The sequence below is a fragment of the Chondrus crispus genome, genomic scaffold (assembly GCF_000350225.1).
Source record: "Chondrus crispus Stackhouse genomic scaffold, scaffold_9, whole genome shotgun sequence".
Lineage (NCBI taxonomy): Eukaryota > Rhodophyta > Florideophyceae > Gigartinales > Gigartinaceae > Chondrus > Chondrus crispus.
The window spans coordinates 268,567-278,714 of NW_005178873.1; the positions used below are offsets into that span (position 1 = coordinate 268,567).

Below are 10,148 nucleotides of genomic sequence, written 5' to 3' on the forward strand. Positions count from 1 at the left end.
CCCCCTAAATTCCTAATATATAATATATACGCCCTACTCCCCTAAATTCCTAATATATAATATATACGCCCTACTCCCCTTCATTGTACACATTCGCCTATCCGTGCGTGACCCTCCAGTTGACTGCGGATGGTGGTCGCGCCTCGTGCGTTTCTGCACTACACCCATTGCCTCGTTGTCCCCGTGCAGTCGGGGAGCAAGCGGGGAATGCTCTCCGGGCCACAGCCGCCTGCTTTCCGATTTCTACGTGCCCGCTGGAGCTCGCCGCCGAGCTCGCCGTGATGCAGGTCAGGGATGCTTTCAGGTCGCCATCGATTTGTTGCTATCAATTTTGGAGAGCAGGGGCAGCTCGGATGCACGTCGGAGCAACGTGCCGTTCGGGGGCAGCTTGAGAGGGGCGCAGTGGGGATTGTAGAGATGGACGTGGACGGCGGGCCATTAATGAGCATGAGCAAGGGCAACTCTTCCCGCTAATTACGGGTGTTGCATGCCGGCGGTATTCGCAAAGCCATCCTCCTCGCGCTCTCCCCTACAAGTATATTCAGAATCCCTGCCACATTCGCAAAAACAGACACGTTTCTACGCTCGTACAAAACTATTGAAGCGGTAGCATCCGGTCAGTGGATCTGTGATGGTCCGACCAGACTTGCCGCCGCTGTTGGCATTCGCAACTCCCATAATTCCACTCTACATTTGACACGCAGTCTCCCAACTGGCCGGTGATAGTTGTACGAATTCTGTAGCCAATGGACGGGTGTCCCAAGAGAGAATGGCCAATGGATGGGTGTCTCCAGAGGGAATGGCCAATGGATGGGTGTCTTAGATGGAAAGCAGCAGTTAAAAGAGAGAGAGCCAGTGAGTACAGTTTAAGGCGGGAAAAAGGGCATTCAAACCTGAAAGGCAGGAAGAGTGGGATTCAAAGTAGCCAACAGGTGAGTGCCATGTCAAGAATGATCATAACGAGGGCTGCGACAGGGATGAAACCAGCGATGAAACCTTCCATCCGACGAATAGGCCTTCCGTCCGAGATTCGGGACTTCCATCCGCCACGGAGCGTGGGGAGTGTTTTGGCCCGTGCTTTGATATAATTTTTGCAGATATTTTATGGAGCCAGTAGGCCTTCCATCCCAGGAAGGCTCTGTCAATGGACGTGACTCTGCATTTGGGCACCTTACAAGTGCTTGCGGTGGTTGATTGTACGTTATTGTTGTAGAAAGTACGCCTCTGCATGATATTGTACGTTGCATATTGTGAAAAGAGTGGGGAGTTGGAGTGGGGGGTTGGCGGCGGGGGAGAGAAAGACGAAGACATAGGATGGAAAAGGGTTTGCTTTTCATACCTACAGAAATGTAACATGGTGCGGTATATGATTGGGTGGAGCACGCCACCAAAAGGCGCCGGCCGTGCTGCATCTCACACCCACTCGATCCTGTGCTCCATTGCCTCTTTTTTAAGTTGCCGCTCCCACGCCTCCGCCACTCGCCCGCCCCGCAGAACCCTCTTCCTCCTCACCCCCAGAATGTCGACTCCAGAGGCGCCCGAGGCTGCGTCTGCCCCAGCCCCGGAAATCCCCGACTCGGATGCGGAGGTGTATGCTGCCTCTGCTGCGGAAAACGCGCTGCCAAGCGACAAGCAAACCCCGTCCGCCCCGGATGATCTCTCCGCGCTGTCGGAAGCACTAGACGCGGCCGTGCTCGAAGAGAAAAACGCAGATGCACACAAAGTCATCGCAGGTGGAGATGCGCCCCCCGCTGACCCCGCGGAGGACACGCCCACCCTCTCCAAGGAGGAGATGGTCGAGGAGGCCTTGGCATGCCCCTGCATTGCCGCCATGAGGGACGGGCCATGCGGTGACGCCTTCACGTCGGCATACCGTTGCTTTTTGGAGAGTGAAACTGAGCCCAAGGGCATGAATTGTATTGACTCATTTTCCGCAATGCAGACGTGCATGGTCGCTCATCCGGAAGACTACCCGGTAGATGAGGATGGCGATCCAAACCTGGCAGAAGGGAAAATGGAGCAGCCTGATGTGGCAGAAACAAAGTCGGCGGAAGGTGCCGACGTGCAGCAGACCCAGCCGCAAACCGCCGAGGTGTCGTCTTCACGTTGAGGGAAGGGACGCTCTTCTGGTCTTTGCAGTTTTGTGTCACGCACCCTCAAAACAACTGTCATGTCTTCAACAACGCTTTTCTAATATGTAAACCATCTACTGTACAGTTGTTTCTCGTCGCTTGCAAAGGAGGGCGCGTTCGCTATTTACATCACGCCTGTCGGCCAGGCCAGTCTTCGCAATGTTGAATCGAGACGACGCGGTCGTGCAAGGGGGGCAGAGACTGTCTATGCCCGACCGTGAGCGCTGAAATCCCGGCTTGCTTCAACGCTGTTAGCACTTGTCTCTCGTGTTCGATGTCCATCGACGAAGTCGGCTCGTCTAGAACAGCATACGCTGGTCTTCTTTCTAGGACGCGAGCCATGGCCAGAAGCTGCGCCTCGCCGGGGCTCAATCGCGCTGACCACTCTTCTTCCTTGTCAAGCTCGCTCTCCCGGCTCCCACGTCGCCATCCGACAGCCCCCAGCGCTGATATTACACGCCTTGTTTCGTCGGGCGAGTAGTCGCATTGCTGTGGATACATGACCAACTGTCGCAACGTACATGCGCCTGAAGAAATGTAAGGGACTTGTGGGACGAACATCACCTCTTTCTCGTCTGTGGGGATTCTTATGGATCCCGACGATGGCACCCACAGCCCTCGCAGAGCTCTAAGAATGCTCGTTTTGCCTGAACCGCTAGGTCCATCTATGAGCAGCCACTCTCCTTGCTTCATCGAAAAAGAGATTGGTCCCACCGATGCTTTCGTTCCCAGGTGTATGCAGAGGCCGTGCGCAGATATTCCTTCCGAAAGAGCACACGAAGTGACGCTTGGTCGGTCTCCACTGTCGAGCCGTATGAGAGGTTCAAGATCTGGGTTCTGTGCGTCACGGCGATACTCATCATTCCCTTCCAGCTCTGTGATGATTGCCGAAACACGGCTGGTGTTCGAGACGAGAATGGAAATTGCGGATGAAAGCTGTATTGCCATTGTGAATGCATACAAAAGCTGAATAAAAATTCCTCCTGTTTGGGATACCCATTGCGCTTTCTCCCCTGGCGTCATATCAGACGAAAACGATGCCCCTGAGCTAGAGAAGACATTGGTATGAACGGCGAGGGCAATAGCCAAGTACATGACCAAAGAAATGTAGTAGCCAAAACCGTATTGCACGACATTGAGAAAGATATGCCTCACAATGACAACCCACATGTTTGACACGGCTCGTCCAAGGCGGCGAGAAAGCTTCCTTTTTTCAAACGGGGCACCACCCATGAAGGCTACTTCTTCGGCGCATTGCCTCAGCTCCGTATGACCAAAGCGAAAGTCGGCTTCGAGCATTTCCTGTCGGTATAAGGCTGGTGACGTACGGTTTATCACATAAATTGACAGCAGGCCAACTACAAGGGACCAAACGTAGGCCACCAAAATTCCGTACCACCCAGTTCTAAGAAGAGTCTGCCGCGAATAGAAGAATATAGAAGCAAAGGCTTCAATAAGGCCTCCAGTATCTGCACTCGTGGCCGAACCGCCAGCGAAGATGTTGAGTAAAGAGGAGGAAAACTCTCTTGCGTCCGCAACGATCCTTTGGTCTGGATTGTCTAGCTTTTGTTGGATGGCCACCGTGTAATACGGGGATGCTCCGAATCCCTTTTCTTGATCAGAAGATCCCATGTAGAGATCATGGAGTTTAGAAGTGAGTCGGTTCCGTAAATGGTTAGCAGAGGATTCTCGCAAAACTCCCCGTCCGACCTTTATCACAAGGACGGCCGTTGTCCAGGCGGCATAATTTGTCAGCTGCTCGCGAAACATGCGCCAGTCTTCGCTCACTATGGCGTTGTACATGTTTCCCGGAGCCAAAATAAGGTAATATCCTCCGACCATGTACATGACTACTGCGACGGGGATGAGGGCAAAGATGAAAACATCTGGAAAGAGCTACAGAGACAACGAGTTATTCAGAAAGACGCGGTATAAAACAAAGAATTTAGTTTGCAAAAGCCACTTGCGTCAGTATGGGATTGATGGGCTTTTGGTCTTTGCTGAGCGAGTTGGGCAAGAAAAATCATCCCGCTCGATTTGAAGAACTTACGGGACAAGACGCTGCGGAAAAAATCTGCTTCAACTCCCAAAAAGTCCTTGTTGAAAGCTTTGCCTCTTGTTCAGGCAACGGCGACATTGATTGCAATGCCAATTCCTACGTCACTCGCAAGTTTGACAGATTTCTTGACGACGCCAGCCTAATGAACCCGGACAGTAGGCGATGCCGTGAGGCTCGCAGGTACAAGTTGGTACTCCCCAAAGTTGAACACTGTACTCCGTTGTTGAACAAAACTAAAAGTTAATTTTATATTCAAGATTTAACATAATGCAAAAAACGATCAGATTGATGGCAATCCTGAAATGTTTAACTCGGCGTAGCTTCGCGCGAAATGAAAACAGGACCCTTTTGTCACCATATTCGGATTTGGCGATGCAATAAACACCTACATGACGCCACGCATTGCAAATAAATGCAAACTCGAGCCACCAGCTCATTTCCAAAACCACACACTGGCAGGAATGGGAAGGTCGCGAACGGTATCAAAGGCAGACCGACGCATTGAAAAGGCCGTCGCTGCGGTCGACAGGCACGGCGCCAGTCGCAGGAAAGCTGCTACAATAGCTGGACTTCCACTTTCTACTTCCAATACCAGTACAAAAGATTCCATCGTGTTCAGACCACATTATCGCGGACATATCTTCACCGCGAAGAAGAAAACGTCATCGTGGAACTCACCAACAAGTACTCATCAAGGGGATTCCCACTCGGTCGAGAGGACATACTCGATGCAGTGCAGATGCTTGTTCAATCTCTACCGGTAGAGCGTCGTGCGAAGCTCCCCTTTATCAATTGCAGACCTGGCCGACGCTTCTTAAAAAATTTATTGAACGCCACTCCGACTCTATCTGCTTTCGACGATGCAGTAAGGAACAAGAGGTGAGGTTCAAAGCATGTAATGCTGACACTCTAACCACTCACTTTTTGGAGGTTCACGCATCATAGATGTACACAAAATTGATAAGTATCGAATCGCCAACCTTGACGAAACAGGAATATCCCCGAACAAGGATTGCCTCCAGTCCGACCATCGAAAAAGTTTCGTCACTCGAGCGACTCGGGCACAGCTTCGCTCCCCTGAATTTAAGAACATCGAACGTGTGACAATGATGCCCGTGGTTTTTGCAAGTGGTTGTGTTGATCGCTGTCTTTTTATGTTGAAAGGGAAACGCCTCAAATACAGAGTTGTTGATGGCAACGACAGTGGCGAAATAATGGAAACGTTTGCAGATTGTTGCCCAAAAACAGTACCGTGACTGTGAAAGAGGATGTAGCTGGAGTTGATTCTGTGAACTTTTACAACTGGGCAAAAAAATTTGTTGACGATTGCAAAGAGTTGACGACTCAAGGGAGGAAAGTACTTTTTTTTTAGATGTTTATCGTTCCCATATGAGATTCAGGGGTTTACAAATGCTGGAGGAGGGTGGCACAATTGTTTATGCGTTGCCGGCGCATACAAGTGGAGTTACTCAGCCGCTGGATGTGGGAGTCTTCAGTCCATTTAAAGCACACCTGCGAAACTTTTTGGAAGGTCTGTCGTCGCCAATGAGCCACAACGAATACAATGTGTTTGATTTCTTGAAAATCGTGAGAACAGCATACGAAAAGGCATTTACAAGATGGAACATAACGTCCAGTTTTGCAAAATCCGGCGTCCATCTTCTTAATTGGAGAAGTCTGACCTACACGCCACTACCGTGGTCCTCTAAACACTCCAATACGCTTGCTACAGTACAGGATATTGAAAAATGATCGACGAGAAACGGGCAAAACAGCGTCAATTGATAGGTTTGCAACCTGTTGTTCTGCAAAATGGTTTTGTCAATACCACAAATGGCTTATGCCTCACCTCGAGCGAGGCGCTAAGAATGGAAAGGGAGCGAGATGGTTTTGATACCGCGAAGCGGGCGGAAAAGAGTTGGAAGGAGGCAGAAAAAGCCGAAAAGGACGCAATAACATACGAGCGCACAAAAAATGCTCGATTAGAATTCGAGAAGCGTTCGCTGCATGCCGGAGTGCTTAAGTAGGGCGTTCCGAACGGTTCTGTTCGTCCCATGCCATTGAGACGGCAGTCGGCGCGGAAACTCATTGCTGCGAAACGGGAATTTGCTGCACGGAACGCAGCACAAGACAGTTAACGAAATGGAGTTGACAGATCAGCGCGTGAGTGTCAGGAAAGACCTTTTTGAGTAAAAAATTTGCATTTTGTTTGCACTGGCCAACCATTTGGCTGTTCAATTCTCGGGTGCAATTTTGCACAAATGGCGGATTCAAACAGGTATATCTTTTCAAATATGACAGTCATGTTGAATCTTCTGCACGCCTATTGGCTCAAGTAGTGTGTACTGGGTAGGATTGTGGTTGAAATGAGACTATAATGGAGACCAGAAGTGATGCAGAAGATGTTTTCTCATTTATTTTTTTATTCCGTTCAACTTTGGGGGGTACCAACTTGTATCCAAAGAATCGGCGAAAATACGAGCGACGCCGTCGGTCTCCACTGCGACTATCCGCACTTTGTGAGACATACCCTTCGAAGGGTAGGATCCGATTGGGCAATCCCATTTTCAATGTCACTGATCCTTGCCCATCTTGCACTGCCAGCCAACACCGCAAAACAGAACACCGCCTACCTCTCCGCACACGCCCGATTCCTACCCTGGATGTTTATGGCCACCACGCGACTATCTGCTCCTGTGACGATGGCTCTACGCGCCGCCATAACATATTGCGGAACCGTCTACTGAGCTTTTTGTCCCCTTACCCGAACACTGTTAACGCAATTTCTGAATGGCGTGTGCCCCCAGACCGCGACAAAACTCAAGCGGAACAACGTCGGATTGATGTCTATGTGGACGATGTAGTGCACTGTACTCGGTACCGGGACAGCTGTCCTGATCGGCCAAAAATCACGCTCGCCGCCACCACGTGTACCACGGGTACACGTGGACTCCCCTGCCGCTCTACCGGACCTCCCCGTGGACACGTGTAATCCCTCCGCGACCTATAGGGCCTATGAGGGCTGTACTTGGTCCCCTCGGGGCTACACCCGTTATTTCCTAGTTATTCTAATTTACAGTATAATTTAGCTTCGCCATTACGGCGACGGGGGACTATATAGTCAACCCGATTATCAAAGTAAAGAGGCACGAAGCCTCGGGTCTCTTACCTTGGTTTCTGGATTCCAGGTTGTAGCCTCGACTCGGTACTGGCTCGCCCATACCGACCGAGCCATCTACACCCCTGGAATCCCAACTGCCTTCCCCGCGCGCGTCGATCACCCCGCGCGAGACCTACGTCAACTACTGTGCTCTCCGTCCTGCTAGCTCTGTTTTTCTCTTAATTCCTCCCCCTTTTATTGCTGACTACTTTGCTACTTCTCTACCGCGCAAGCCGCGCCCGGATCCCGGCTCCGGTCATCCACCGGGTGGTCTCCCGAATTTCCTTACGCGTCCGAACGCGCGTCGCTCTGCCTACAGCCGCCACACGTGGCTGTAGTGCACGACAGACGACCCTAGTTTTGCTCCCTGTCCGCATGCCTTCGATGTTACCATTGTCAGCCCTCATTCTCGCAACAGTGGCTGGCGGTCACGGACCTCTGCGCAAAAGATCGCGCAGGCAGAGCGCGATAAGCACAAGACTTACGCTGATGTCTGCTCCCCCACTACCACCGTACAGCTGCACCCCCTGGCATGGGATATCTACGGGGCCTCAGGCCCCGGCACGCAACGAGGCCTACACATCGTTGCCGACTACATTGCTACTCGCACTGCGAACTCCCCACTACATGAACGGTTGCGCCTCAGCACCATCCTTACTTCCCTCGTCCTCCAATATACGGCTTTATCCGATAACAGACGTAAGATACGGCTTACACCAATTGCTTTACATACCCCAGGTTTGCCCTAATGCTCTTGCATAGGCAGCCCGTGTGCTCGCCTCCATTCCCGTTTTTGAGAGCCCGATTTTCATCTGACAGCAATGCAAATTTAGTAGCGGCGAGGAAGAAAAAACCGCCTTAACAGGTCCGTGTGGTGCGATTGACGGCGCGCGGCAGCGTTTCCCATCGCCACCGGCGGAGTTGAAGAGCGGCAAGCGCGGGCACCCGCGCGTTGGAAGCGCCATCGCGTCAGTTTTACGTGGGTGCGCATTTCGTTGCGTTATTTGCTCAGATAGAGATCTGGGAGCAGCGCCATCGCCACCGCTCATGACGAGCATCCCAGTCGCACGATGATACTGAGATTTTGCGCGGGGATTTTGCTATCTTACTGGAGAATGGCCCCCCGATTTGTGTGCAACAAAAATTCTCTTCCGGCTTGCGTTGAGCACGGGTACAATGAAGACGGAAGCGTTCTATTCGAGACGAAGGCTATGGTGCGAGCAACGCAGGAGCAGATGCAGGCGCCGCTCGTTGCGTGCGGCTGCAAAAGCGGATGTGACTCGTCAAGATGTCGATGCTTCAAGAGCGGAATTTTATGTCTTCTGTGCTCTTGCGCAGGCTGCAAGAATCGGGATGCGGATAATGTGGAGTCGGCGACCGACGCTAGGTCAGCTGCAGTCCGTGCTGGTCTTGCGAAGCGTCGCATTGATAGAGCCGACGCCGCGAAAGCTTCGGGCGAAGCAGCGGGGCTGCCAGTAATTACGGTTCAGAGCGTCGGAGGGGACTGCAGCGGAGGCGAGAGCGATGAGTTGTCCTCCTCCGATGGGTGCGACGACGTGGCAGAAGACTCGTCAGATGAAAGCGCGTATTTAGGAGGCACGGAGTGTGACTGATGCGGGCGCGCATCGTGCGCACGACGGAGCATAGAGCAGAGAGCACATGACATGGCAAAGTAAACACGAATTGCTCTACGAAGCGTCTACACAAAGCCTACTAGGCTTCGTTCTGTGAAAGAGCTACAAGAGCCCGTCGCCGCACAATGCCTCTGTCGCCGACTCGTTCACGCGGCGGACATAGGCCTCAGAAAACAAATGCGCCCGGGCATCCCCGCCTCGCAACTCGGACGGAAACGCGCTGTGCATGGCCGAGACTTCGCAGTGCACACGGTCCTGGTTGTCCATGCAAAGTGCAGCCCAGGCCATGTATGCATCTTCTACATCGACGGGCGCTGGGTGCGCCAGGAGGTACGCTCGGTTCACCCATACAACCACAAGAATGCGCATCTTCCAATTGGGCTGCGGTGTGCAGCGCCTGCTAGCTTGCAGCAAAGCATCTTTGCTTCTGAATGGCAAGCAGCCACCAGGAATGCGAAGCAGAACTTCCCCGAACGTTGTGGGGAGCAGGCCTCCAGCCGCGAGGCTGGCCGGAACGATAGCAAGCCGAAAATACGGCTTCGAACGCACGACGCCTTCGTCGAACGCCGCTAGCATGCTCAGGAGGACGCCCCGGTTAAACGTTGGATTCGCTGCACCCGCTTCGATCGTCTCCTCGCAACACTGCCATGTGCCAACGGACCCGAACGCCTTGTCTCCGGGGTCGGCGCTGCAAAACGCGCCCATGACGCCGGACTCATCCAGCGAGGACGCAAACAGCTCGACTCGACAATCGTGGCAGGCGCGCGCGAGGGCATAGAACGACGGCGGGGCGGCATATACGCCACCCTCGAGCCTGTCTCTTACCCATACCGTAGCGCGCGTCAGCACGTCGCGGGCAAAGCGCGACCGCCACGCCGCCGTCTCATTCGCGCTAGGCGACAAGTACATACGGCGAGGCTGCAACCTTCACCATCGATACCACAATCGCCACAGCGTGGTTGCCTCTAGGTCAACAATCAAGTTACAACGCCCCCGCTCCTCGTCGGCTTTTCCGCCTTGCATTCGACGCGGTAATACGCGAAGTATGGCGTGCCTTGCCCCCCAAAACAGCGAGGGGAACATCACAGGGGCCTTCTTCCCGCGGCGACCTTGTGAGCCTCACACCGGACGCGTGCGCAGAGCGGCAAGCGTAGGCACCCACT

General features: G+C 52.9%; 2 protein-coding genes across 2 annotated transcripts; one reads left to right on the top strand and one right to left on the bottom strand.

Annotated features, from left to right (window-relative positions):
• The first annotated feature begins 1,366 nt into the window (after positions 1–1,366).
• CHC_T00007926001 (hypothetical protein) lies at positions 1,367–2,110 on the top strand. Its single transcript, XM_005712233.1, has one exon. It carries the CDS (start codon positions 1,367–1,369, stop codon positions 2,108–2,110), a length of 744 nt encoding a protein of 247 aa, XP_005712290.1.
• Positions 2,111–2,146: 36 nt separating this feature from the next.
• On the bottom strand, positions 2,147–4,269 carry CHC_T00007927001 (hypothetical protein). The gene is made up of 3 exons (XM_005712234.1): positions 4,183–4,269; positions 2,335–4,028; positions 2,147–2,174 (listed from the first exon to the last, which is right to left on the bottom strand). Exons 1-3 carry the CDS (start codon positions 4,267–4,269, stop codon positions 2,147–2,149), a joined length of 1,809 nt encoding a protein of 602 aa, XP_005712291.1.
• Between the last annotated feature and the right edge of the window lie 5,879 nt (positions 4,270–10,148).